Source organism: Drosophila mauritiana, chromosome X, assembly GCF_004382145.1.
Source record: "Drosophila mauritiana strain mau12 chromosome X, ASM438214v1, whole genome shotgun sequence".
NCBI lineage: Eukaryota > Metazoa > Arthropoda > Insecta > Diptera > Drosophilidae > Drosophila > Drosophila mauritiana.
The window spans coordinates 3,798,183-3,825,383 of NC_046672.1; the positions used below are offsets into that span (position 1 = coordinate 3,798,183).

Below are 27,201 nucleotides of genomic sequence, written 5' to 3' on the forward strand. Positions count from 1 at the left end.
GTACTGTTATGTTATAATTTTAACTAATTTTCATTTTGTCAAAAGCAGTAGCAGTTAAATGGCAATATTAGGGGTAAGTACTATTTTGGTGCAAATTGTTTTTAATAACATATTGAAATTACCTAAATAAAAAAAAAAAATAGGACAATATATTAAAAAAAAAACAATATATTTTCTAAGGTAATTTTACGACCAATGCTTGACAAGTATCGAAAGGTCGCTTAACGAAAAATATCGATAACCGATGCATCGATATTTTTTTTTACATCACTAGCTGACAGAATATATGGCTTTTTTACATTTTGCGTTTTCAACTGAATTTACGAAGAAACTGAAGCGTGGTAAACCACTGAAATCGTAAATATCGACAGAAAAGCAAAGGAAACTCGGTGAAGAAGTCGCACGTTGATCGTTGTGTTTTTTTTCTCGAAATTTTCTGCAAAAAGCCCGTGCGTGCGTGAGTTTCTCTCGCTCTTCCTTTTTTTCCATGCGTGTGTGTGGTCGCATAAATTTACCGATATTTCGCCTGTGAGAGCGAAACGAACGAAAAACGAAAGAAAAAAAAAAGAGGCGAGTAAAGTAAAACGAAACAGGCATAAAAAACAGCAGCAGTTTTCTTAATATATTGGGCTAAAAAACGCAAACGTAAGCGAAAAATTTGAAATCCCTCTTTTAATTTACTTGTGTGCCTGTGTCTCGTATCTATGCGTGACAGCAAACAGCGAGCAAGAACAACAAATAGCTGGGCAAAAACAGGACGCACAAAAAATAAAATCAAAACGATAAGAGGCGAAAAGCGGAGAGAGTGAAATTCTCGGCAGCAACAACGACAAGAACAACACCAGAAGCAGCAGCAGCAACAACAACAACAACAACAAAAGCCGCCACAATGAGCAAATCACTCTTTGATCTTCCGTTGACCATTGACCCAGAACATGAGTTGCGTTTTGTAGGTAAGTTTATTTCACATTATTTTCGCGTTTTTGCGGAAAGGTCGCTGCATATCGACCAAAAAAGCCGATTCACCTCCAATTTCTTGCAAAGAGCAAACTGCAAGTTTCACTTTTTCTCTCTCTCACGCGCACATTTAATCTCCCTCCCTCTACGCTTTCTATTGCCATCTCGCTCGATTGGCTATCAATAATTTCCGTTGTTTTCGTGGTTCTTTTACATACGACACCTTTTATTGTTGTTCTTTTCGGGGTCTACGTGTATCACTGCTCTGCTTCTTTCCGTTCTTCTTTTCTTTTATTTTTTTTGCTTCAGCTCTTTAATGTATTTTATTTTTTTATGCCGGCAGCTGGCGTCGCTCTCTTTCTCACTTGCACTCGCCATCCCTCTCCCTCTTGCTCACTCGATTGGCGTTTTTGGCTAGCATTATATTTTTATACGCAAAAACTGTCATGAGCCATTTTCACTTTTTCTTGTCTTTGGCTCCTTGAATTTTGCCCAAAAAGCAACAGCAGCAGTGGCAAAAACAATGCAATGTGACAGGAAAAGAGCTCGCACAGTGGGTGCGACAAGTGGCACGGTTGTCAACACATTGTTATTGAACGAACTCCTGTTGCCAAGCTGCATTTTCCAGTGCATAAACATTTAATTTTTTTCGCGAAGTATGCACTCGTTTTATCACAGTCTCAATTGCAGAATGAAATGTGTACTTAAATGACCAATCATTGTTGATTGCGATTTACAATAATGCACCAATAACCATTCAACATTTGTATTTTGTCCTTTTGTAAAAAATTTAGTTAACTTTTAAAGTATTTTCCTATCGCTTCCAATGTGCGCAAATATTTTAATATCTGTATGTGTGTGAGTGAGCCTTAGCCCCATTCTTTTGCAACCCCCCCTCGCCCACGTTTCCCGTTAGATCGTGAAGGGTGCGGGCGGCGAGGGGTGGAAAACACATGCATGACGCGACTTTGTCTAATGAAATTTCCTTGACACACACTTACACCAAAGAAAAACACGCACACGCCATGTTAACAAAAAAAAAAAAGTTCCTTATATTCTTTCGTTACTTTTTGCCCATTTCCTGGTTTCTTTTGCTTTTCTCACCAATGTGGCCAAAAAAAAACTATTTTAGGAAGTAAGACCCCGCGATCGATTTTTAATCGGTTCGAAAGTAACATTCTGAGTTATACTAGCGTTTATGAATCACATTTAATCTGAAGTATTTTACCATATTAGCTGCAAAATAATTTTCACATTTAGGTAGTGTAACCAACTTCAATATGTAGGGTATTCCTCGATATTCATTTTACTATTCGGCTTTTGTGCCCGTTTTCGATTTTGTTTTGCTATTAATTCAATTAATTTGAACTTGATTTGACCAATGACGCAATGAGCGTGACGCGACACAAAAAATCAGGAAGAGTGGGGAAAATCGGGAAGGTAGGAATGGAATTTGGAAAGTGCGAGTGCTGGGTGCTCGATAGTACGGCTAATCGGGTGCATTCAATAAAGATCACATAAATAAAGCATTCAAAGATCATGCCATAAGGAAATCGGAAATCAGACAAGAATAACAATAACAAAAACAATCAATTGGAAAATATGTATGTACATATGCTTTATATCTGCGATGAAATAAGTAATACTTGTTCCTAAGCTAACACTCATTTGATATATTCTCGCCTTACAGGTCCCTTCACCCGACCCGTCGTCAGAATCATGACTCTGCGCAACAACTCGGCTCTGCCTCTGGTCTTCAAGATCAAGACAACCGCCCCGAAACACTACTGTGTACGTCCAAACATCGGCAAGATAACTCCCTTTCGATCGACCCAGGTGGAGAGTGAGTATTCCTCAAATTGAATATAGTTACCCTGATAATATCGTTACTAATCGGTCTTCGCCCTCGTCCTCGGTATGTACATAGTCTGCCTCCAGCCATTCGTCTACGATCAGCAGGAGAAGAACAAGCACAAGTTCATGGTGCAGAGCGTTCTGGCACCCTTGGATGCTGATCTAAACGATTTAAATAAATTGGTAAGGAGAAACGGATAGAACTCTTAATGATAGCATAGTGTTTATATTAATTTTCTAATCAACGTCCTATTCTACGCACGCAGTGGAAGGAGCTGGAGCCCGAGCAGCTGATGGACGCCAAACTGAAGTGCGTTTTCGAGATGCCCAGCGCTGAGGCAAATGCTGAAAACACCAGCGGTGGTGGTGCCGTCGGCGGCGGAACCGGAGCTGCCGGAGGCGGAAGCGCGGGTGCCAATACTAGTTCAGCCAGCGCCGAGGCGCTCGAGAGCAAGCTGAAGCTCTCCATCGAGGATAAGGTATGTTAAGTCGAACAGGCAAAAAACCCCTCGCATCATAAATAACGCCAACATTTTACCCAGTTAAAGCCATCCAATTTGCTCGATACGTCTGAGAGTCTGGAGGCGCTGTCCGGAGAGATCAATGCGCTGCGTGAATGCAACAGTGAATTGCGAAGAGAGAATCTTCACTTGAAGGTAAGCCAATTCCAATATGACTCTTCATTTGTTCTCCGAGTAGTGCAATGTCGAAGTTACTGCTACCACCCAACTTCAAGTCTTCGAAGCGTTGTTCGTCGCTTTCTCGTCGCACTTCAATACTTTGAAGTAAAAACGTGGATTTAATTACTTTGAAGTTATAACGTGGATCTAAATACTTTGAAGTCTATCAATTTAAATCTGGGAGTTCCAAGGAACAAGGCAAGGCAGCATATGCTGCCAAGGCAGCATATCAAGATTTCTTCAATATTGAGTTTTGGTTAGAATGATTCTATTCACCCATAAGGAGAAGCAGCCCTCTGATTTTTTTCAAATTACATGCTGACAATTAATGGCACTATTAGTGACAGTTTCTTGCATTAGGCTGATGTGGGCTGAATTTGCATCTGGTGCACTAAAAATAATCAGCCTTAAAATATAAATTAATGCAATGTGGTTACTCCAAGAATAATGCAAACACTGACCTGTTGTGCCTGGGAGTTTTTTGCGCGTTTGATATATTATTATTATTATAGTACTTGCTTCAGTTGGGGTGCTGATATGCTTGAGTTTAAAGAAAAATACATAGGTTAATTATTTTGTAAGTAGCTATAAATAAGGATCAATCCATATCCATTGGCGTAAATTAATAAATTTCTTAACCCTTTGCAGGATCAAATCACACGTTACCGGAGCTCGCCGGCCGTCAAACAGGTGAATGAGCCCTATGCCCCAGTCCTGGCTGAGAAGCAGATTCCGGTCTTTTACATTGCAGTTGCCATTGCTGCGGCCATCGTTAGCCTCCTGCTGGGCAAATTCTTTCTCTGAATGCCATAAACGAACGCCAGCAACATGCTACATGCAACGTGCAGCAACAGTAACAGCAAGAACAGCGGCAACACCATCATACAGCAACAACAAAAGCAGCAGTAACTAACAACAGCAACCACAACGAAAGAAGAACAGCAGCAGCAGGAGCATTAAAATATCCTTAATTGGCAGAAGAAGCAAACCACAGAGACGAATGTAAAGCTGACTAAACCCGGGGACCGTATACATTTAAACGGTTGTATTAAAAATCAAAAATAATCATTGTTTGTTAGCGAAACAAGTTTCGCTCAGAATAGTATGGATTATAATGTGAGAAATGTTGTTTGGTTCCAAAAAATATTGCTCAAAGTCAGATTGCAGTTTTTTTTTAATACGAATCATAACAAGACTTAAGTGTAAAGCATCATTTTAAGCTGTATTAACGCTTCGTGTATTTCAACAAAAAATATTTAAGTTTTTGCAAGATTTCGCTTGAATTGGTCGCAACCGGACTTTGAGTAACAAGAACATTTGGGCCCTATAAAATCCCTCACATCATAATCAATACTTAAAAAAAGAAAACATAACGAATGATTACTTTTGGTACCTGGGCTAAACAAAAAAAAAACCAGCATAGAAAGGGAAAAATAGGAGAGACTATCGTATTTTCGCAAGGGGGAAAATCTCTCAAGAAATCTTTTAAATCCGCTAAGATCCATACGTATATTTGCTCAGATTTTCGATTGCATTTTTTCGCTATTATTAATTTGTAGAACTTAAGTTTAAAATGCCTCACAATTCGTTTTAATCATTTTTTTCGATGAATTTTCAAAAGGGAAAAGTCAAGTATTTCAAAGAATAACCAAAATTATCGTTAATCATACCTTCTCGACGAAACTAAAAGAAAAACCAAATTGTTACTTGAGTGCGAGAATAAACTTTAGTTTTATCAATTTATTTTTTATTATTTGCTTTATTTAAAAAAATTAATTTTTTGCAACCACATAGACCTAGATGTAAAATTTAAATCGAAAACAGAAACGCAAATGACATGAAAAAAAAAAACATTTCGCAAAATGCAACAAAAATTAAGAAGAAACACTTGTATGGAAAACCAATCAATGAAACGCTTCAAAAAAAAAAAAAATAAAAAAAACAAAATGCTCTGCAAGGCCGACGCTCTCTAAGAAAGAAAAGTTGCTTCACCTCACTCCTCGTCCCATCTCTCTTTTTCATTGTCCGTCTGTCTCTCTCTAAATTGCGGACGCCGTATCTATATATACATATTTATATAGAATCATTGTTTTTGGTTGGCATTTGCATTTACTAAGTTTCGTTTTAGTCACTTCAGTGGTTACATTACTACATATACACACACACACCACTCAATGAACGCTATATATATATATATATATATATATATATATATGTAAATATATATATATGTAAATATATATATATATATTATATGAATATACTGAATTTCTGTAAGCAAACCTTTATGTAATTTGTGTTGTTTGCCAAGGTCGAATTGAACGATTTCCAGCCCAAATGGCACCGAAATTGAGAAAATCCTTCAACTTTATCCGACACGCCGATATATAAATACGATCTAATAAGTGCAAAAAAAAATCAATCAATTTTCTAAAAAAAAAAAAGAACGAAAAAACCTTTACTAGAAGCAAAACAAACGCGTGTTGTTCATGGTTTACACTGCACCCGCGGATCCATTAGATATGGATCCATAGATACACCCACCCACCCACTTGGTTCCTTCCGTAGCGCCTTCTATTTAACTGGCTATGCATCTTGTTTCACACTATTGTTTCCCAACACATTTCATTGCTATTGTTCGTGGTTACGACTTTTTTATATAGTTTGCAAAGCATTGAAAAAGGGTATATAGATTTATACATGAATATATATTCGCCGACATGCATGATCGCTGTAATTTCATAGGCATGTGGAAAACTCGTATTTAAATGTTTAACTAGAAATACAGAAAAGAAAAGAAAAAATGAACTAAAAATAAATAAAAGGAGATGTGGAAATAAACAAATGATAAAGACAAAAGCAAATCATAAGCAAATTGTACTTGATGTCAGCTGTAGCAAAAACAAAACACAATATATATGAACATAATATTAATAATAAAATGTGAAAACGGAACTTAACATTCAAAAATTGTTTCGATACATTTAACAACATTCAATTGCATTATTTGATTGAAGTCAACTGACACACACACACACACACACTTTACTCACACCCGAAAGTCTGTCTCCTCGCGAAGTGGGCGCAAAATCAAAGTTGTAGAAGATCTGGAAGCTGGAGGAGATCGCCACATACACACACACACATACACACAAGAGAAAAACAATTATTATAATATTTACAGCATGAATCTTAAAAACTAAGCGTTTTTTTCTCAAAGGAAAAGTAAAATGAAACATTGTTAATTAAACATCAAATATCATTTGAAATAAATTTAAATAAAACGAAAAGGAAACGCAATGGTGTCTTATTATATACATCCGATGTCTTAGCTTGTGCTATAAATCCAATTTAAGCACCAGATTGTAAACCCTATAAAAAAAAACGTTGGTTTAGTTCTTAAATTCTCTTTAGTTAAGTTTTCTGGTTTTTCTTCAGCTTCGTTTCACAATTCGTTTTGTTTTATACAATTTTTACATATCTACAACATAAAACGTACGCGTTTGGAACAAATCGGGAATACGGCTCGAATGGCCAAGGGGAGAGCTTTTTCAGCTAGCCAAGGTACATAATATCGTATAAAGAACTCTAATGCTATCGCCATTGTCCGCACAAGGAAGGCCAGAATCGAAGTAAAAGTAATGATTTGTTATTAAAGTGCTAGTCGTAGGAATCCGGGCTGTGGAAATGGGTTAGCCAGTGGCTTGGTGGCCCGCCTCCTCCTCCTTATTGTTGTTGCCCAGTATCCAGTCCATGAGCATCATCGATGGCGAACGCAATCCGGATTGAGCTGTGAATTTGAATTGGATTCGGTTAGGGACAGGGCACTTGCCGACGCTTTAGTAGCATCCACTCACAGAGATCCACGCCTATTGCTGTTGGAGCTGCTGATGTTGGCGCCGTTGCTGCTGCTACTACCCCTGCTCCTGCTCCTGATTGCGATCCCGAGCCCTGCTTGGCCATGTCCTTCTGCAGTTGAAGCATCTGCTGCAGGCGCTGCTCGCGCTCGTCCACGATGACCTTGTCCTTGGAATGCTTCACCGTCTGCAACTCAGCTAGCCTGAAAAGAGCAATAATAACCATCAAGCCTTTGCTCCATTATCTTGTGGGACAGCACTCACTTCTGCTTGAGGTCACTGCCTGCTGCACTCGTCGTTCCCAGAAGCTCGCTGTTGCTGCCCGCACTGCTGATTTTGCTGGGACTGCTGCTCGAGGCGGCTGATGAGGATGCCGTGGCACTTGCTGCTTCGCAATAAAGAAGAACAAAAGTTAGCAATGGATCGGATATATATATATATATATATATACTTACGTTCATCGCTAACGCGACTCCGCTCAGTTTCCAGCTGTCGCAGCGTGTCCGACAACTTCAGTTGCAGGTGATCACGTTCCTCAAGCAACTGCACCAGTTCCACAATCATCTCCTCGACTCGCATGTCCCGCTGGTGGAGCATCATGAGGGCGTAATCTAGATCCGCTTTAAGCACATACTCGGGCAGTGGTTCGTTGGCAGTTAAGGACGGTGGTCCACCAGCTGAGACTGTTGTCGAGGCAGGATTGCCCCCACTGGCTCCTCCTCGATTCTGCAGCCGGAACGGATCGTATTGGGCGGCTAGACGAGCGTACTCGGCTGAACGAATGGCCAGCTGTTCCTTTAGCGTCACAATCTCCATTTCCTGCGTTTCCAGCGCCTTTTGCATCTTTTGCATTATGTCGCTGGTGGCCTCACCTTGTGTGGACTGCTGACTTTGGGGCAGTTCCCTCTGCTGCTGCTGGGTAACCTCATCAAGTTGCGCCTTGAAGGCGGCTTCCCTTTGAGAGAGATGTTCCTGCCAAATTCTGGCCACCTCGCCGCACTTTTGCTCCACCAACTGTTCCCACTGCTGATTGATAGCTGACAGATCGGGTATTTGCTGTGCAGCGGGACTCTGGCCAAGATTTTGGCTTTGCAAGATTTCTAGAGAACGGCGCAGTTCGGTGATTTCAATGTTTTTGGTATCCAGCTGGAGCAGCGTTTGCTTCATCCTATCCTCCAGCTCTAGGCTGCTAAGAACATGATTGTTAAGCACACGCAGTTCCTCCTCCATGTCCGATTTTTCCTGCTGGAGCTGTTGGCACAGGCTTTTTAGCTTTTCAACGGTCTCCCCGTCGTCCTTTGGAGGAGCAGCGGACACCTGCTGATCTTCCTTGTCCTCCTCCAATTGCTTGACCTGCATGCGTAGTAGCTGCAGCTCTTGATTTTTGGTCAGGATCTCGAAGACAAGCTTCTCCGTTTGATCCTCGCGCATAAGCTCTTCGATGCGTTGCTTTAGGTGCACAATCTCTGATTCCTTCTCCTGCAGTTGAGCCATTTGCTCATCATTCCTGGAGGCCATGTCCACCGAGAGTTGTTGACCCTGACAACTCTTACGCAATGCTTCCAATTCGGTTTGGTCGCGTGCGCGCAGAGCTTCCAGTTCGATTAGTTGTTGGCGCAGCTGTTGAAGCTCCAATTGTTGGTTATCCTGCTGCCCGATTGCAATCCTTGCCGCTTCATCGTGCTCCTGGCTACTCTGACGCAATGCTTCCAATTCGGTTTGATCGCGTGCGCGCAGAGTTTCCAGTTCGACTATTTCTTGGCGCAGCTGCTGGAGCTCCAGCTGTTGATTATCCTGCTGCTCGATTGCAATCCTTGCCGATTCATCGTGACCCTGGCTACTCTGACGCAGTGCTTCCAATTCGGCTTGATCGCGTGTGCGCAGTGCTTCCAGTTCGCTTACTTGTTGGCGCAGTTGCTGGAGTTCCAATTTTTGGTTGTCTTCCGCCTCATCGTAACCTTGGCTACTCTGGCGCAATGCTTCCAATTCGGCTTGATCGCGTGTGCGCTCATCTTCCATTTCAATTAATTGTTGGCGCAGTTGCTGGATCTCCTGCTGTAGGCTCTCAATCCTCGCCGCCTCATCGCCGTCTAAGGATGAAGAGACAGTTGCGGCAGGCTCACCCCACTGGTCTAGTTGGCTAAGCTTTTCTTGGAGCTCCCGAATGCGAGCCTGGTACATTTGCACATCCATGTCCTGACGCTCCTTCATTTCGGCCATACGATCGTTTCCTGCTGTCAGAACATCGATGCGTTTCGCTAACTTCTCTTTTTCCAGGGCGTGCTGCTGCGATATTTCTTCCGCTTTGCTCAGTCGGGATTCTTGCAACTGGAGCTGATGCTTCAGCTCCTCAATAATGGTTGAGTCCAGATCATTATCCACTGTCACAGTGGGCATGGCGGTCGTTGTTGCCTTCGTTTTGTATTCCTTCAGACGCTTCATCAGCTTGGCAGCTTTGGTCTGGAGTTCGGTCTTTTGCTGCTCGGCATTGGACAACTGCAGCTCCAATTGAGCGATTCTCGTGTGCAGGTGCTCCACATCGGTTTGCGGCGCTTCGTTGGCGGCACTTGCCCAGGGATCCTCGTCAACGCCCCAATCAATAGTTTGAGCAGTCTGCTCTTGAATTTCCTGCTTTGGCTGGCACAAGTATGCCTTTTTGGGTTGGATCAGTGGTTCCACCACTGGCTCCGTTTGCGGCAGACCCAAATCCAAATGGTGACTAACAGCATCGGGCACTGTTTCCTCCGCTTGACCGCCAAAGAACATGTCCAACGTAGGCGCTGCCGCCGGTTGGATAAGCTTCTCCAGTGCCGCCAAGCGATCACGTTCCTCGTTGGCCGTATGAATGTTGGCCAGCTGCTGTGTCCTTTCGCTCAGCAGGCGCTCTACTTCCGCAAGGCGCTGCTCCAACTGCAAACGTCGCTCTTCCTGCTCCGCCAAATTCAGATTTCGCGCCAGCAGCTTCGTTTCCAAATCCTGCGCATGTTTCTCTAGATCAGAAACATTGCGCTGAAGATCCTCGATTGTAGGTGGTGGAGAAATAGGTGGCGGTGCACTTGCCGCTAGGGAAGAAACCCTCAGCGGTTGGGCAATCTCATCGAAGGGCGAGGGGGCGGCCAAAGCATCGCCACCAAAGAACAGTGAAGCCGGTGGAGGATGCTGCTGCGATTGAACAGCAGGATGATGATGCTGTTGCTGCTGCTGCCTGGCCAGTTGTGCCTGCAGTTCGCTTAGCTGCTCCGCCAGCCGTTTGTTCTCCGTTTCGATGTAGACCTGATCATCAGTTTGATTCTGACCCAGAGTGTCCAACTCAGCGATTCGCTGCTGCAGCGCTTGCAGCTCCTGGCTGTGATTGGCGCATAGAGCATCTATCTGAGTGCGCAGGTTGTCCATTTCGGTCTTGTCCTGCATGGCCTGCATGCGAAGTTCCTGGAGCTCCAAAACGTCTTGCTCAGCACTGTCATGCTGCAAACGGAGCACTGTCACTTCTCTACTCAAAGTGGATCTCTCGCGTTCCACCTCCTGGAACTCTTCGTTGAGTCGCTGTAGTTCCTCAGTTTGTTGGTTCACCAGTTCTTGGGACCGCTCCAATTGCTGGCAAAGATCTCGCGTTTCGGCAGCAGCTCGTTCAACATGGCTATTAAGGTCGCATTCGAGTTCATCGAGCTCCGTGGCCTTGGCTGCCAGTTTGGCATCGTAAACCTGCCGCTGACGGTGCAGATCCGCCTCCTTGACGTCCAGTTGCTGTCGGAGCTCGGCCAGCTCCTCCTGGCTGTGGCTGCTCATCTGTTCCCTTTCTGCCTGGGCGGTGGCTGTTAGTTGCGAGTGTTTGGCCAGCAGAGACTCGTAGTCCGCTCGCAGGCCAGCCAGTTGCTGCCTGCTCTCTTCAGCTTCGCTGGTGAGCAACTCAAGTTGGCGACTTTGAGCTTGCTCTCGTTGTCCAAGCTCATACAAACGCTCCTGGAGCTGCTGATCCTGTTGGCGCTGCTGCTCTTCTTGCTCGCGCTGTTCCTGCAACTGTTGCTCCAGTATTTGCACTTTATCTTGGGACGCCGCTTGATGGTTAGCCTGATTGGCGGCCTGTTCCTCAAGAGCAGCGCTTCTGGTCTGCAGTTCCGTATTCTGGGCCTCCAGCGACTCAATGTACGAGGCATCCTCCTGTAGCTTGGCTTGAATCCCTTCGTGAAGTGTCTCCAGACGGGCGATGGTCATCTCAAAGTTCGCCTTATCGCTGGCGTACTGCTGCGCCAACAGAGAGTGTTGCTCCTGGGCCGCCGTAAGCTGGACACGAAGCTGTTGTAGTTCTCTCTCTGCCACTTGGAGGGATTCCGCTTGTTGTTGCTAAAATAGTTCGATTTGTTGCTTTAGAAGGTAAATTATGTTCAAGTTCAGAGTTCGATCTCACCGATTGTGATTCCAATAGTTGATGTGAGGTCTTGGTAATGGTATCATCGCCTTCACCAGCTGTCCTGCTCTTTTGGTTTTCCAGCTTAAGAATCTCTTGTCGTAGGGCAGTAATCTGTTGAGGGTGATTATTATCTTCGACATCAAATATGGCTAGAAATCGTTTCCTCACCTCCGCATCCTTTTCTAGACGCAGTTGCTCTTGCGCGGCCCGCGTGTTCCGCACGTGATCCACCTCGCTGTCTTGATCCTGCTGCAGTTGCTGTAGCTCACGCTGCAGGGATTGAATCGTGGCATTACGAAGCTTTATCAACTCCTTGGACTTTTCAAATTTCTTCGATTTTGCCTCTAATTGACGACGCAATTCCTCGACAGCAGTGGGCTCTTCATTTACCCTCTGTCCAAGATTATGGATGTCCTCTTGGAGCTTGGAGATTTCTTCCTTGAGACGGGAGTTCTCCTGGCTCAGTTGAAAGACTTCCTGGTCGGCTTCTTGGCGCTCGCGTCGCAACTCCTTGCTTACCAGGTTGGCATCTTGGAGCTCCGCATCACGTACTTGGATTAGTTGCTCCTGCTCTTGGATTTGCTGCTTTAACTGACGCAGGGCATCGCGATTTTCCAGGTTGACATGGATCTTGGCCTTAAGGTCTTCGTTAAGCTTGCTGACCTGTTGCTGCAGTTGTTCCACCCGATGGTTGTCGACGATGGGTTCACGTTCCACCTCTTCTTTCTGCTTGACGAGCTCCTGCTGTTCTTGAAGTTGACTAGTAAGCTCCTGGACCTTCTGCTCGAGATCGGTATTGTCCTGTGTGCGTTTTTTGAGGTTAAGGGCATACTTCTTGAGTTTCTCGCGCAGTTCGCGGTTCTTGAACTGCTCCTCTTTGTGGGCCTGTTCTAATCCTTGATACTCCTGGATTTGCTGGTTCAGGGCATCGACAGTCTCCTGGCTGGAGGTCAATTCGCTGACCTGCTGGGCAACTAAATTTTTGCTAACGCGCAGTGCCTCTCGGAGCTGATCCGGATCCTCTTTGGCTCTCAATTCGCGAAGCTCCTCTTGTGCTGATTGCAGTTCCAGCATCTTAAGGTTGAGAGCGTGCTCGCTTTCGCTGACACTCTCAATGAGTTGCTGCTTCTGCTCGGCAACTAGAGTCTGTAGGATACTCAGCTCGCCCTCCAGAGATTCGGCTCGGGCCTCTAGCTCTCGACGAATCCTTGTTTGCTGCTCCAGTTGCTTCTCATGGCTCATTTCCTTGGAGTTGAGCAGCTGATCAAATTGTTCTGATTGCAGCTGGAGTTGTGTGATCTCGGTACTCTGCCTGGCCACCAATTGCAGCTGTTCTGCTTCGGTTTGACGCAGCTCCCTGATTTGATCTAGCTGCTCTTCGATCTGCTGGCGTTGCTCGGCCTGCACGGAGCGACTGTCCTCCAGCTGAGACTGCAGTTGCAGGATTTCATCTTCCTTTTGAGCATCGGAACCAACTATGGCCAATGGCGCTTCAGTTTCAGGATAGCTTTCCCGCAATTCATCCAATTCCTGGCGCAAACGGGAGATCACCGCCTTGAGTTCCGCGTTCTGTGCGTTCAGCTGCTCGTATTCCGCAAGAGCTTTTCCATTGGGAGCGGTCACGGCAACCACGGTCTCCACAACGGTAACAGTTTCTACCGCGGTGCTTGCTTCCTTAACCTTGTGGAGAAGCTCACTCAACTGGGTGTGACAGTTCTTGGCCTCCTTCGCCAGTTTCTTGGACACATTGAACTTGGCCTGCCTATCGTTGGCCTTGCGATAGGCCTCCAATTCAGAGTTGAGTTTGCTCAGGGATTTCTCGCATTTCTCAAAGAGCACGGGGCCTCCTTCGCCAGCGTCCAGTGTTGCGACCACTTCGGAGGAGCGTTGCATTGAACTGAGTTCCTGCGAGAGGTTGGATGAGGTGGACGTGGAGGAGATCAGATCCTTCTCACGTTCACGTTGCAACAGCTGAAGGGAACTTGAACTTTCCTCCAATCTTGCCTGGAGTTGCAAATTCTCGGCCGACAATTGCTCCAGCTTGTCCAATACCTCTCCGCGCTCCTGGGTGAAAAGTTCGAGCCGTTCTCTAAGCTGAGAAAGAGTTTCGCCAGAGGAATCCTCCTCCTCAGTGTGCTCCGTTTGAGTGAGCTCGCTGACGTGACTGGGTCCTGGTGGATGCACTTGCTTCTGCTCCTGGGCGTCGCCCTCGCTGGCCGGACGCCGTTGGCCTAGACACTCTAAGTGATGGCGCTCCACTATTTCAATGGATTCCGCCGAACTGGATGAACTGAGTAAGGCCTCCAGGGCCTGTTGCAATTCCAATTTCTGCTCTTCCAGCAAACGAATTGTTTCCAGCTGCAGTGGATTGGACTCCGTCGATTGCTCTGGCTGACGATCGTCCTCCTGCATGTTGGCCAACTGCCATTGCCCCTTCTCGTCCTCGAGAACGGCGATCCTCTGCTGCAGTTCCTCGTTATCAGCCAACAGTGAAGCCAACTGCTGTTGGCCATCTTGGGATTGGAATTTCTGCAGCTTCTTTTCCGCCTGCTTGCATTTCAGCTTTAGCTTTATGTTGGCCTTGTTCGTTTCATCCAGCTTTTGCTTCAGCTGCTGCAGATCCTCCTGCATCTGCTTGCTGGCGGCACTGTCCTCCGAATGGTCCTCCAGAAATAGGGGCTTACTGCGACTGCTTTGCGCGAGTTTCTCCTCAAGCAAACGCAGATTCACATTGAGCACATTGAGTTCCGTTGTCTTTTCTGCGAGTTCTTCGTTTTGGGCAGCCATTGCCGACTTCTGTTCCTGCAGCTCTAGAAGCTGCGCCGCTATGGTGGCTTCTAGTTCTTCAAGGCGCTGGGAAACAATCTCATCGGTCACCTGCAGCTTCGCCTGGGCAGCAACTTGCTGACGCAACTCCTCATTAGTTGCCTGTAAATCAGCTAGCTGGTTGGTGAGCTCCTGGAGCTGTTTGGCGAGCTCCGCGCTCACCTGTGCGTCGGTAGACGCTGCCTCCGATTGCGGACTGCGGAAAGCCTTTTCCTGCTCTTGTTCCAACTCCAGATTACGCTGTCTTTCGCGCGCCGTGGTCAGCTCTTCCTGAAGTTCACAGCGGGTCGTTTCTAACAGGTCGTTGACGTTTTCCAGCTCTGTTAGTCGTTCTCTTAGGACTAAAACTTCTCCCTGGAGGCGGGAGTTCTCCTGCACCTTCAGGCTATCCTCTCCGGCCTGGACCACACGCAATTGCTCTAACTCCTCGTTTCGCTGGGTGAGCGTGCGCTGTAATTCCGCACCGGATAGTTCCAATCGCTCGATGAGTTCAGCGCGCTTGGCCAGTTCTGTACGCAATTCATGTAGCTCCTGTTCCTGACGGCCCTGCCTGAGTTCCGTCAACTTCATACGACTCCTGAGCAACTTCACCCGGCTTTCGTCCACCGCCTCCTGACCCTGGGCCTCCAAGTCCAAGGCAGAACGATGGCGGGAAACGGGTGGATTGGAGGCAGACGCCGTGTGTCGCAGGTCCGTCATGGAAGAGCCCAGCTCGGCTGTCGTTTGGTGGCCAATATTCGACTTTACAGAAAGAAGAGACTTGGCCAGATCCCTCTTGCGCTGCTCCAACAAGGCACGATTTTGTTCCGTGCGCTGTGTGAGCATCAGAAGCTTCTCGCTGCCACTGGTTTGGAGTAGAGAGACATCACCGGGGTCGCTTTCCTTTGTGGGTGAGACCAGTGGAGTGGAAGAGTCGCCGGAGCGCGTCTTCAACACAGTGAGCTTCTGACCCAGTGTCTTAAGCGATTCCATGGAGTCACTCATGCTGGACTTGTGTCGCCCATCCTGGGATTTCCTTAAGGCGCGTTCTTTTAAGGCAGTGAGGCGCTCCTGAAAGCAATCATTTCGAGTTATTTAAAACATGAACCACTTGATTCACAGCGCCTAACTCACCTGCTGCTTGTACAGATTCTCTTTCAGGCTGTCCAGACGGCCCTTGCCTTCGGTGCCTATCGTTGTGCTGGCGGATACATTCTGTAGGGTAGATTCAACAGATTACAATGGATCCTGCTTCACTTGTGGGATTTGCTCAGATTTACCCACCTGTAACGAGGACAGATCGTTGGAGCTGCCCGCCAAGCGTATATCCGCCTCGCCATATTCGTGATCGTCGGGCTGCAAGTGATCATGATCAGTATGCACGCATGTACGCACAGGGAACACCAAGTGAAACCCACCTGAACGATGGAGAAATCGTAGAAGCTCTCCAAAGCACCCGAATCCTCCGCCATTGTCGTTTCAATTACAAAATATTACTAACTATCCTCTAGACCAAATGCAGCAGCAGCAACAAAAAAAAAAAACAAAAACAAACAAAAACACAAATCGGGGGGAATAGGGAATATATATGCGGACTGGCTATCTGAAGGACCGATTATATATCCACGGTGGCTGCGGAGCGCTAGCTATCGACATTGACTGCAACGAGAGAGGGTTTACCATATAGCTAGCATATAACATCAGCTTTCGATCGGCTCGAATTGTCTTTAGCTTTAAATTTGTGTTTTTTGTTGTTCTTTTTATTTTATGGAATTCGTGGCACTGACGTGTGCACCTCTCTATAGATGTGTGCGTGTGTGTGTGGCTGTGTGTGTGCGAGTGGGGCTGCGTATGTGTTTTGTTTGCTGTTTTTCCAGCGCTTGTGTCGATTTTCGCCTGGTTTTTGAGTTACAAGCCACTAAGCACTAGATTGCAACGTAAGAGCTTTCTTATTTGCACGCTGACTGAGGTATATTTACCAATTCTAATTAATGCCAGCGTAAAAACAATTCGATGCCAGGGCTGCGCAACAACTGAATTGGGTCACATAGCCCTGGTAAGTTATCGAATAACAGATGGCTCGATAGCACTTGCGCTTTTAATCAACCAATCGATTACAATCTAGTTTAAAAATTTGTCCTTACTTTCAAATTGACTTTATTTTATTTTATACAACAAATTATACTAGTATATACCTTGTTATACAACCGATTACAATGTTCGATGTTTGATTTTAGACACTTAATTATTCTCATATGAGTGTTTAACTTTTGGTTTTCGCTAATAATATTATTGCATTCAATGGATACATAAGTAAATAAGGACTACTTAAAAAAAGGTCAGGGATTAGTTAAACATTTCGACACTTAATAATAAAAACTAGCACGACAACATCGTTAATATGCGAGTTATGCACAACTGATAATAAGGAACCATCAGACTAGATGCAACACTTAAGTACAAAAGAGCTCGAAACTCGGGGTGTCGCAGAATAATCTGTTAAAGAAATAACTCTAGCCTCCAGTGTTTTTTTTTTTTAATGCTGCAGGAACGAGGTATGTATGGTTCGGTAGAGATTCCTATGATTTTAGGGCCTCCATAACCGCTGCGTGTCCGCCGCGCTCCGCATAATCCATGGCGGTCAGGCCGAGCATGTCCTTTTCGTGCGGATTCTCGAAATAGGGCAGGACGTACTGCACCACCTCCGGAAATCCGTGCAGTGCTGCCACGTGCAAGGCCGTCCTGCCCGAAGGATCCGACTGGGCGAGATCGGCACCGGCATATTGATAGGACTTCAATCTGATCATCGATCCCCTGGCAGCTGCCGCACACAATTGCTCGCCCACCGCTCGCGAAGAGCCCGTCAAATGGGCACCACAGTTGATTAGTAGCTGGATGATCTCGTGGCTATCGGTGGCGACAGCCTCCAGAAGTGGAGTGCGATCATACCGATCACGCACGTGCACGGACACCCCGTTCTGCAGTAGGTACTTGACGATCTCCACGTTTCCCAGCTGACAAGCCAAGTGCAGGGCCGTTCGCTGGTCATGATTCGTGCCCGACAAGTCGGCGCCATAGGCTTTCAAGTTGTTGATCTTCTTGGGATCACCTTCGGCCACAGCGGCGTTAATCATGGCCGGAAAGAGCGTTTCGCTCAGCTGATCCAGTTCTTGGGGCGAGGACAAGTGCAGAGACCGAGCCACTGCATCCACCAAGTCGTAGTCCTCTATTTTGGCAGCCTTTAAGGAGGTCAGTTCGCCCCTCAGGTTTGACTGCATCATCTAAGAAATGCACACATTGTGGATTATCCATATTTATTGAACTATGTTGAACTATAGTCGAAACTTACCTGCTTCTTTATATCGAGTGACCACTCCTCCTTGCCGATGACATAGGCCAGCTTGGCCAGCGCCGCCTCGGGCGTCATATCGAAACCGGGAATTACACCGACATCGCAGAGCACCTTGCCCGTATCGTAGATCTCCGCCACTGTGCCATTGGGGCACTGCGTACAATTGATGATGATAACGCCTCGTTCGCCAGCCGCACGCAGTTCATCGATGAGGTCTGTTCGGTTCGATGGTATGTTTCCAGACCCGAAAGATTGCAGGACAACGCCGCGAATCGGTGGAGCCAGGAATGCCCGGAATGTGGAATGCGAAATGCTCGGAAAGATTCGCACCAAGCCGACGTTCTCGTCGAGATTCAAGTGTACGCAAAACCTTTCAATTGTGCATGGCCGGAATATTAGGCGGTAGTCGACGTTCACATCAATGCCGATCCTTGCCAGCGGCGGAACATTCGGTGAATCGAACGCGTCCAAGGCATTCGAACTGACCTTCACCGTCCGATTGCCGCGCATCAGCTTGTGGCCAAAGAAGATGCAAACCTCCGGAATGATGTAGTTACCGGCAATGATCAAGGCCGACGTAAAATTGTCCTTGCCATCGGTTCGCGTCTCAAAGATCGGTATTTGGGAGCCCGTGATGATCACCGTCTTGCCCAGGTTCTCCAACATGAACGACAACGCAGATGCGGTGTAGGAAAGCGTGTCGGTGCCATGGAGCACCACAAAGCCATCGAAGAACTCGTACGATTGCTAAACAATAAATTAGAAAGGATTAATATTACCCTCCACATATACATATATGTATGTATGCGTGTACCTGAATATCACTGGCGATTCGCGCCCAATCGTTCATCGTCATATTGCTGCTGTCCAGCAGCGGTGTATATTCCGCGATCTGGTAGATAACCCGGCGATCCACGCCCTGAACAATGGGCAGCACCAGTGGAGCCATCGATGCAGATGCTCCAAAGCGTCGCAGCGCGTACTCCTCATCGTGGATGTTCGGATATTTGCGTATGCTGCGCACCAGGGCATTGGGAATGGGAGCCAGCACTGGAATAGTTATGGAATATTATTTTAGTCACAAAAATTAGTTCACTAAACAGGATGATGATTTATGGTCACGCTTTTTCGTGTGTCAAATGTTTACTAAAATACCTGATGAGAACACGTAATAGCGAGTAAATAGGTAATACAAGTAAATATTTAGAAGCAGCAACAATCTGTTGACTGCCAATTGATTTGTTTTGTTTACATTCCAACAATATCAACTGCATTCAACACTGCATACAATATCATATCTGGCCATTTTCGGGGACTCCCTTGTTTGCAAAAGGAGGATATTGTCTAGATGAGCTGCTTACCATTCCGCTCGTTGCGCACCATGCCGATGGTGCCGCCAGTGTAGATGACCTTCACTCGGGCCTCCTTGACATCCTGGGCCATGAGTTTTCCGTCACTTTTGTTCCTGCGGATCGTCGGACTCGGCAGAGTAGGCGATGCCGGCGGCATGCTTTTGTCCAGCGAGGCCAGCCTCTCGTGACCATTGGTCTTCAGGACGGGAATATCCATACTATATGGTAAGGAAATGGGGAAAATGGACTGCGGAGCGCCGGTTGCGAAGCAGCCTTATCACTAGGCTGCTCAGATGGTGTCGTTCCGAAGCGTAAACAGCAAATCCATTAACAGCCCGTGCCGTTGATGATTATTTGGCCAACTCGTTATCGGTCTAATCCGGATTGGATCCGGAATACTGAAATAATAATTCGCGGGGGGCGCCGAGATAGCACGTGGTATTGGGACTCTATCGCAGAGGAAATTGAAACGAAAAGCCCAAATCACGGCGGCGCAATCACTTATATATAGATAACCCGCGCCAGACTTTGGCCCACGACGTACATGACTAATCTAATGAAATTCAAATGAAATTCCGCTGATAGCAATATTTTGGCCATAAATAAACACCCAATCAGCTGGGCGACTATCGATAGTTCGCAGTGCATATAATCGCAATTCCAATTAGAATTCAATTTTCCAATTAGAAACAAAATTATATATATATATATACATATATATATTTTCTGTATTGTTTTGTTTACACTATCTTTTTACGTCGATGGGGCAACGCCGAACCATCAGTGCAAAAATACCCAACACTGGCTAACTGCTCAATACCAGAGGTCTGGCAACGCAAAAGCTTGTCCCCGTCTGGCAGCTCCGAAATCCCGTTAAGTTGGCGGTAAATGCGCAAAAAATTTAAGTACAGTACAATTTATAATTTGTGGTGAAATACAACAATTGAATGAGACAGAATGTGAATTGCATTTGTACAACGACTTGGTGGACAACTACAGCTCGTTGTGGCCGTGACTGGCGGGCAAATGGGGCTGCAGGTCCCGCCAAAAGTCGACCCGGTGCTGCATAAGCTCGTTTTCAAGTCGAAAAATGGATGCCGAGTCCTCCATTTTGGTGCCCAGTCGAGCGAATTCCACTGGATAACTGGATGCGGGACTCCAGTTCGGCAGTTGGAAGGTAGCATTCGTGGGATTTGGATTGCTGTGGAGAAAGTATCATTAGTTTCGTTTGAAAAAAGTTATGTTTAAATGGCATATACCCGGTCTTCGCAAAGCTAACCCACAGATGGAGCATCAATTCGCGGAGCTCCAGATCCTTTTGCGTCGGCACCGCACTCACGAATAGCTCCCGGCCAATTGGGAACAAGTACTGGAGCTCCTCGGCATGGCACGCTCCATAGAACTCGTTTCGGCCGCCCTTGAAAATCTCCGTAAAACTGGCAGCTCCCTTGTGATCGAATAGGTATACATAGGTGGGAGCCACGTCCTCGTGGGACATGCGGAGGCGCAGGTACTCATCGATTCCGGCCACAAACCATCCATCCGAGATCAGCTAAAATGGAGTAAGGAGTTTGCACACATATGCTGATTAGATTCATAAACTCTTAATTCATCTAGATTGGCGATCCTTCACTCACGTCGGTCAGGTTCTGGTGGTTGGCCTTGTCGTAATCGTGGCCCGACTTGAAGTAGAAGCTTTCGATGCGCTGCGTAATCGCTTGCCGCACGGAATCGTCATGGTGATCGTAGTTGAGCACGACGGGCAGGACCTGCTCAAACTGAGACTTAAACTCGGCCAACAGCTGTGGAAGATTGAGCAGGGCGGCGGTCTTCAGGAGACCTTCCTCGGCGGTGGCGCCCACCATGAGTGGAAGTTGCAGTCCATGTGGTTTGGCCGCCTGGCGAGGTGCCACCGTGAGGAAGGCACCATCGTGCTCCGGTTCGATCACGGGCGGAAATGGTATCATCGGATCAAAGTCCCAGACCTGCAATACAAAAAAGTTAAAGGTAAAGCTTGACCTTCCCTTCACCTTATTTGTTTAATAACAGCTTGAATGGCTGCATTGTACTCATTTTTGGTCAATACCATCTCTACCACAAATGTCTTGCTGGTGACACTCTCCGTTTTGTATGTCAATTGTAACAAAAGTAATTTACATAAGTGGGGCGAGTTGGAAATGAAATTGGTTATAAGGCTACGTCTAGCATTGAATTCAAATTGCATAAGAACTAGCAGGTTAGTTGAAACTCCTTAATCTAGCGAATTAATTAATTCCCTGTCCAAATCTTTCGCAGACTACAAGTACTTACGAACATGTCGTATAGGGAGGCCACTATATCCTCCGCTGGCTTCTTCCTCAGGCAATCCAGTTTTTCCGGCCATTCACCGGCGTTGCCGCAGCCCACTATCTGGGCCAATTTGGTTGCCCTTCCAGCGGCCACTCCCTTATGCGCAGGCTGTGCCCAGGGATTGAAATAGGTGCCAGACTGGGCGATACCTCGATGCAGTAGGCCGCGCGACTTCTCCGACAGCATGTGATAGGTGACACTGGCACCTCCGGCGCTCTCGCCAAAGACCGTAACACTGTTCGGATCACCACCAAATGATGCAATGTTCGCACGAACCCAGCGCAGAACCTCCAGTTGATCCTTCAAGCCATTGTTGCCGGGACAATCGACCGTCTCTGTGCTAAGGAATCCCAAAGGACCCAATCGAAAGTTGGCCGAAACCAAGACGATGTCGTGGTCGAGCAGGAAATCAGGACCGTAGAAGCTACTAATACCGGAGCCACACTGCCAGCCGCCGCCATGGAACCAGACCATCACAGGCAAAGTTCCATTTGTTCTCGGCCTCTCCGGCGTGTAAACGTTCAGATAGAGGCAATCCTCGGAACCCTCCAGTATCATGTCGCGCCGGAAGGGATCGCGCTGCAGACAGATGGGTGCATCCTTGATCGCCAATCGTTCACCCTCCCAAGGGGCCTTCGGCACGGGCGGACGAAAGCGAAGATCGTCAAGAGGTGGCTCCGCATATGGCACACCCATAAACGCCCGCATGTGCCGGCCATTGTGGGTTGTCAAATGGCGTCCAATTAGCCAACCGCCGTGAGATAAACGTACGTGCAAGCACTGCGAATTGCGTCCATCGCTCCATTGGATGCAAATGCACAACAAAATCACCCGGATCGACCAGAGGCCAGCGTCGTTTGACATCGTGCTCCTGCGCTTGAAGTCCGAGTTCAGACTGATTTCGCTGGTGCACAGCACGCGTAGTTTTAAGATTACAACACCATCATAAAGTCAGCTATCTCAGCGCGCCCGCTTCCGAAGCGAACTTGTTTGCCGAATTTTTTGTTAAGCGGCCCGTCTCTTAGCTCATTAATTCTGCTTATTTTCATACCCTCAGCGGAGTATTTTAAATATGGTAAGCAATCAACAAGCTCTGTGTACCTTATGCATGTTTTTATTGTTTTTAGCTGGAATGCCTATTAATACCTACCAAATCAGACGTAGAAACCGTTCAACTACTTGTTAAGTTTTTTTTTTGTAAATTATATATCTCTTGCATTTAGCACAGTAATTTTGCAATTACAGGAAACCATATTACAAGTGGAAGGGTGTGCAGACGCCAAGGTGCAGCAGCGATATCTTTCTTGCCACTTTGCTGCGTGATCGGCATCAGCATCAACATCGCCATCAGCACAACATCAAGCATCGACATTAATTTCGGATGTTTAGGTTTCGTTTTGGGACACTGCGCAAATTTGGTCAAATCGAGCCGAAAACCGTGGTTTGAGGTGTGTCATTTGGCCATTTGTGTACTGCACTTTAATTGATTTTATTGTGGTTCTTGCTAGTGTGATGCTAATTGATCATGATATTATATTTCCGTTGCTTATTTGCAGGTGGTTGGATCGATGAATAGTGGTTTGAAACATAATTAAATGCCAATACTCTTAAATGCAAGTGTCTACAGCAAGTAAATGTCAACAAATTACGAACTGTAAGTGACTATTTATTTATTACAATATTTCTGTTATTAATTTAATTTTAATGGGCCTATTTTAAATGAATTTATATGTTATGTTGTTATGGGAATTATGGTTTTCTGGGGCATTCAGCATCTATAGTTATTTACTATTTCCGCTGTTTTTCGTTTTGAACTCGACTTAACCCACTGTTGTTGGCGTCTTAATGATTTAATTTGGTCAACGTTGGCTTGTCAATGACAAGGCATATCAAGTGGAGAACACGAGAACGATACTACTACGACTATAATGTATTAATGGCATTTCTGAGCAGATGCAGATAACGTTCCCCCCACTTTGGAATGTTGTTATAACGTTCGTGATTTTGGCCTTGGATCAATTCGGTCAAATTAGACCTAAAGTACAAGCAAAATCTATAAGTTTAGCCCACTTGCGTGGAAAATATTGAGGCTAGAAGTTGTTTTCAACCGTCTCCGCTTTTTCCAAGTGTAAAAAAGGCCTATCGGTTGGGATGGGGACCATAACCGATTAGCGAATATGCTAATTTACATTTTTTCGAACTCATCTGAGCATATTTATGAGCGGTATAAAATATTTGACGATGCGCCGAGCCCACCGAACACAAAGAAATCAAAAAAAGAGCGCAAACTTGAAAGTTGTTGGAACAGCATTAAAATGCGACAGGGAGACAAACTGACCCGAGATGAAATGCCCTGTGAGATGAAGAAGGGCACCTGAAAAAAAAATGCCTTTGCATGCCGGAAAATACCATCGAGCTAATAGGTCCCTTTGATGTTGCCACGAAAGAGAGCTGCTGATGAGGTAAAAAATTACAGAATTGCCGCATTCCTAATAGAGCGAGAGAGTGTGGCTCATAACTTTTCCTTCGCTGGGGGAGGACCCTTTTTAATTCATAACCTGACTCGAGCTTTTTGTACTGTTTGTGAAACTAATATGTGGCACAGACACAGCCTCTTTGCCATCCTGACAAATGTCCAGACCCGGGCGCACAGATTTATTTAGCTGCAAACAATTTTAATCCACTTGAGTGCCAATTTATCAGCCGGCAAACAAACAAACGAGCCCCACCAAATTGATATGTGCTACCGAGTAACTACATATGTATCCCATATATATTATTTGGCTGCATTCAACTAGAAGATGGGCAGCGTTGACCGCCGTTGGCCCAAGGACTTAATTCATATTCCTCACCCAACCGAAGTATCAGTTTCGTTTGCTCAAAACAAAACTGACCGGTTGGTCTGACAAGGTTTTCTTTAAAATATGCCCTCAACCGGTTTATTTTACTACTTTTATGCATCTTACTTTACTTTGATTATAGGGAAACTAGTGAAATATGTTTCAAAAGTTCTTGCTGCGTTGCAAACCAAATCCTTTACTTTTTTTAAGGCATTTTACGCTGTATTTGCACAAATTTTGTATTTAAATTTGTTGAATTTTAAGTATAGAAGGGGGCAAAGCTCTTGGGGTTGACAAGAAACCCTTTATTTTTTTTGGGGCGAAGGTGTAAAGGGGATTTGCTGCCCAACAGCGAAATGGAAAATGATTTATTGAAGGTGAAATATTTATTGTTGTTTGTTTTATATTTTTTTTCGCTCATTTTTTGTGTATGATTGCTGGGCTGTGTGTTTCGGTTTTGTTTCCACAGTAAACAATGGCTATGCGGCATCTTTTGAATTCTTTCCACCTCCTTCGATGGAAAAAGTGAAATAATTATTAACAAAAACAAGCGGCAAACATGGAACAACAGATGCTCCGGCGGACGAGACGGGAAAACCCTCATCCCTTCCTTAAATATTTATTTATTCTGCGTTTTGGGTCAATTCCTCTGGTTTCATTTAATTAAAAAGAAAAGCCAACTCGCGAGGCATAATATCAAAAACAAAAAAAAAATGGAAAAGGAAAAGAGGGAAAAGGGAATATAAATATCCAGTCACATGCATGGATATCTGGGTGTCCTTTTTGGCTGCCGCCCGGCTTGTCCTGGTATTTACTTAGGATCAGGTGGTGAGCTGAGCACTCATCCCATCGCCGATTTTTCCCAACAATGCCAAGAAGCCGCCGCGGCAGGCGAAGCCAAAATTTCAATTTCGCGGTTGCTGCATATTTTCCCAGCCTTTACTTCTACCCACTTTGCTTTTGACTTCGCCAGCCAGGGACAAGCCACTTTCGGCAATGGAATTTAAACGAATTTTTAAACAGGCCAAGTTCCAAGTTCCAACTCCTCAACTCCCCAAGTCCATGCCCATCTCAACTTTAAAGCCAGTCCAAAAAGCCAAAAAGAGGCACAACGGAGAGCTTAAGCGATAATTGGCCACTAGGAAATGTCGATGATGTTGAATCGGGAAATGCAAATTGCCAATGTCCGGAACGGGCTTAGTCGCCTAAGTCCAGGAATCCAAAATGTGGAAAAATAAAAAGAAGCAACTTCGACTGTGGGCTTAGGCCAGGCCAGGCCAGGCGACCTGACATGGATCAGTTTAAGCGTTCCAAGTCGGAGCCAACAAATTGATATGCAGCAGATGTTGCCAGGTTTACATCCATAATAGTAATAATAATCAGAGACCGGGGAAAGATAATGGCCAACCACCGTGAAGTTTGAATACACTCACTGGCGCTATGCAGCCTCATTTATCGAGTCATTGCTTAATGTTGATTATTTTATATATTGGAAACCAACTGTCTAAAGATATGCATTTATGTAGAGTTTAGCTGAAATATGTCTGGATTTTGCCTGAATTCGCTTGACCAACAAACTCGCTGTTGGGTGTATGCTTCGTAAAATGCCAGAGTTAGAGCAACAACTGATTCGGAGTAGGACATGGGCGTGTGGTGATGTGGCTTTGGATGTGGCTGTCGATGCCTGTCAGAGGGATTAGCTTGCCTGATTGGACACGATGTGATTAACTTGTCGTCAACGCGGTGACTCCGTCGCCGAATGAGAATCTGAATCCGACTTTTGGTCTTCTCGCCGACTGTGTCGTCGACACGTTCCACGCGCTTAACCGGAGGAAGCACCATCCACTAGCGTGCCACCACCCCAGCCTGTCCTGTTCCCGCTAAACAAAAGTGCAAACATTGACAGACGGCTAACGAGACACGGGGATGGGATATGGGTATCGCATGGGCATGGTTAGGAAGAATGGGAATGGGCCAGAATGGGAGGCTTGCGAAAAGAGTGGGTGTTGCGGAATTGGCAGGCCAAAATTAACCCATTACGCACTCCATTAACGCAGTTTGCCTATGCATGTGGGCCCCGTCTAATTAGTTGTGGCAGCTGATGCTCCACACTCCGCACTCCGATGCTCCAGCACATGTGTACTTAATGCAATTACCAACGGCAGACTGGCGAGGAAATGGCAGTCGCAAATCTAGTTATTCAGCTTGGTTAAGTCCAAATCTAGTGCAACCGCCCCTTTTAATTCGATATTGCAAATCATCTGTTTAGAAATGAAATCATACAGCCTCTTTGGAACTAACTACATATTCTCATAAGCACAAAAATCGGATGGCTTTAAATTACCTGTTACGTAATAATTGAGCTCATCTCTGGGCGAAACAATATATTTATTGTTGCCTTTGAGTGCGATTATTGTTTTTCGTTTTCGTTTTTTTTTTCGCTATCGTGCCAGGCATTTCTTTGCCATTAATATTATTTTCATTTGTTTCGCTGTGCTCCTTTCAGATTCTTTCATTTCGAGTCAAGTGAATTCTCAAGTCGTTCTCTCGATTGCCGGCTGCGGATTACGCGCCAGTGCATTCGAATGCCTGGCATTTTGCATTGCCAACAATCACAACAATTGGCCAACCAACAAGCAGCAGCTAGCAGCCAGCAGCCAACAACCATATTGTTGGCCATATGGCTGCCGGTATGGGGATTGCGGTCTGGGATGATCCGCCCTGTTGGCTGCCCAACAAGCCGCTAA

The 27,201-nt window shown here is 45.8% G+C and overlaps 4 protein-coding genes across 5 annotated transcripts; 1 reads left to right on the forward strand and 3 right to left on the reverse strand.

Moving 5' to 3' along the window:
• The first annotated feature begins 269 nt into the window (after positions 1 to 269).
• LOC117148181 (vesicle-associated membrane protein-associated protein B/C) lies at positions 270 to 5,424 on the forward strand. Its single transcript, XM_033315451.1, has 7 exons — positions 270 to 645; positions 716 to 953; positions 2,648 to 2,800; positions 2,885 to 2,994; positions 3,078 to 3,290; positions 3,354 to 3,467; positions 4,140 to 5,424. Exons 2-7 carry the CDS (start codon positions 890 to 892, stop codon positions 4,293 to 4,295), a joined length of 810 nt encoding a protein of 269 aa, XP_033171342.1. The 5' UTR covers positions 270 to 645; positions 716 to 889; the 3' UTR covers positions 4,296 to 5,424.
• Positions 5,425 to 6,221: 797 nt separating this feature from the next.
• LOC117148180 (protein lava lamp) lies at positions 6,222 to 16,606 on the reverse strand. 2 transcript variants are annotated; one of them, XM_033315449.1, is made up of 10 exons: positions 16,541 to 16,606; positions 15,980 to 16,220; positions 15,846 to 15,917; positions 15,696 to 15,776; positions 11,925 to 15,632; positions 11,754 to 11,867; positions 7,804 to 11,689; positions 7,613 to 7,733; positions 7,349 to 7,551; positions 6,222 to 7,281 (listed from the first exon to the last, which is right to left on the reverse strand). In XM_033315449.1, exons 2-10 carry the CDS (start codon positions 16,031 to 16,033, stop codon positions 7,184 to 7,186), a joined length of 8,337 nt encoding a protein of 2,778 aa, XP_033171340.1. In that variant the 5' UTR covers positions 16,034 to 16,220; positions 16,541 to 16,606; the 3' UTR covers positions 6,222 to 7,183. The 2 variants fall into 2 exon arrangements, with proteins under 2 accessions (XP_033171340.1, XP_033171341.1); XM_033315450.1 differs by lacking the exon at positions 16,541 to 16,606 and having other exon boundaries at positions 15,980 to 16,507.
• Positions 16,607 to 16,729: 123 nt separating this feature from the next.
• Positions 16,730 to 19,482, reverse strand: LOC117148044 (L-asparaginase). Its single transcript, XM_033315223.1, has 4 exons — positions 19,275 to 19,482; positions 18,728 to 18,963; positions 17,911 to 18,660; positions 16,730 to 17,842 (listed from the first exon to the last, which is right to left on the reverse strand). Exons 1-4 carry the CDS (start codon positions 19,480 to 19,482, stop codon positions 17,141 to 17,143), a joined length of 1,896 nt encoding a protein of 631 aa, XP_033171114.1. The 3' UTR covers positions 16,730 to 17,140.
• A 683-nt stretch (positions 19,483 to 20,165) lies between these two features.
• LOC117147794 (venom carboxylesterase-6) lies at positions 20,166 to 22,526 on the reverse strand. Its single transcript, XM_033314843.1, has 4 exons — positions 21,576 to 22,526; positions 20,903 to 21,250; positions 20,525 to 20,817; positions 20,166 to 20,466 (listed from the first exon to the last, which is right to left on the reverse strand). The coding sequence occupies exons 1-4, from the start codon at positions 22,476 to 22,478 to the stop codon at positions 20,259 to 20,261; spliced, it is 1,752 nt and encodes a 583-aa protein (XP_033170734.1). The 5' UTR covers positions 22,479 to 22,526; the 3' UTR covers positions 20,166 to 20,258.
• Positions 22,527 to 27,201: the final 4,675 nt, after the last annotated feature.

Coding starts and splice junctions, on each gene's coding strand:
- LOC117148044 (XM_033315223.1), bottom strand. CDS start 19,482: ATGGATATTCCCGTCCTGAAGACCAATGGTCACGAGAGGCTGGCCTCG. Junction 18,964..19,274: donor GGTGCGCAACGAGCGGAATG/GTAAGCAGCTCA, acceptor TAACTATTCCAG/TGCTGGCTCCCATTCCCAAT. Junction 18,661..18,727: donor GAATCGCCAGTGATATTCAG/GTACACGCATAC, acceptor TTTATTGTTTAG/CAATCGTACGAGTTCTTCGA.
- LOC117147794 (XM_033314843.1), bottom strand. CDS start 22,478: ATGTCAAACGACGCTGGCCTCTGGTCGATCCGGGTGATTTTGTTGTGC. Junction 21,251..21,575: donor CCTCCCTATACGACATGTTC/GTAAGTACTTGT, acceptor TTTGTATTGCAG/GTCTGGGACTTTGATCCGAT. Junction 20,818..20,902: donor ACCACCAGAACCTGACCGAC/GTGAGTGAAGGA, acceptor ACTCCATTTTAG/CTGATCTCGGATGGATGGTT.
- LOC117148181 (XM_033315451.1), top strand. CDS start 890: ATGAGCAAATCACTCTTTGATCTTCCGTTGACCATTGACCCAGAACAT. Junction 3,291..3,353: donor AGCTCTCCATCGAGGATAAG/GTATGTTAAGTC, acceptor CATTTTACCCAG/TTAAAGCCATCCAATTTGCT. Junction 3,468..4,139: donor GAGAGAATCTTCACTTGAAG/GTAAGCCAATTC, acceptor AACCCTTTGCAG/GATCAAATCACACGTTACCG.
- LOC117148180 (XM_033315449.1), bottom strand. CDS start 16,033: ATGGCGGAGGATTCGGGTGCTTTGGAGAGCTTCTACGATTTCTCCATC. Junction 15,633..15,695: donor AGAATCTGTACAAGCAGCAG/GTGAGTTAGGCG, acceptor GATTGCTTTCAG/GAGCGCCTCACTGCCTTAAA. Junction 11,868..11,924: donor GTCTAGAAAAGGATGCGGAG/GTGAGGAAACGA, acceptor CACCCTCAACAG/ATTACTGCCCTACGACAAGA.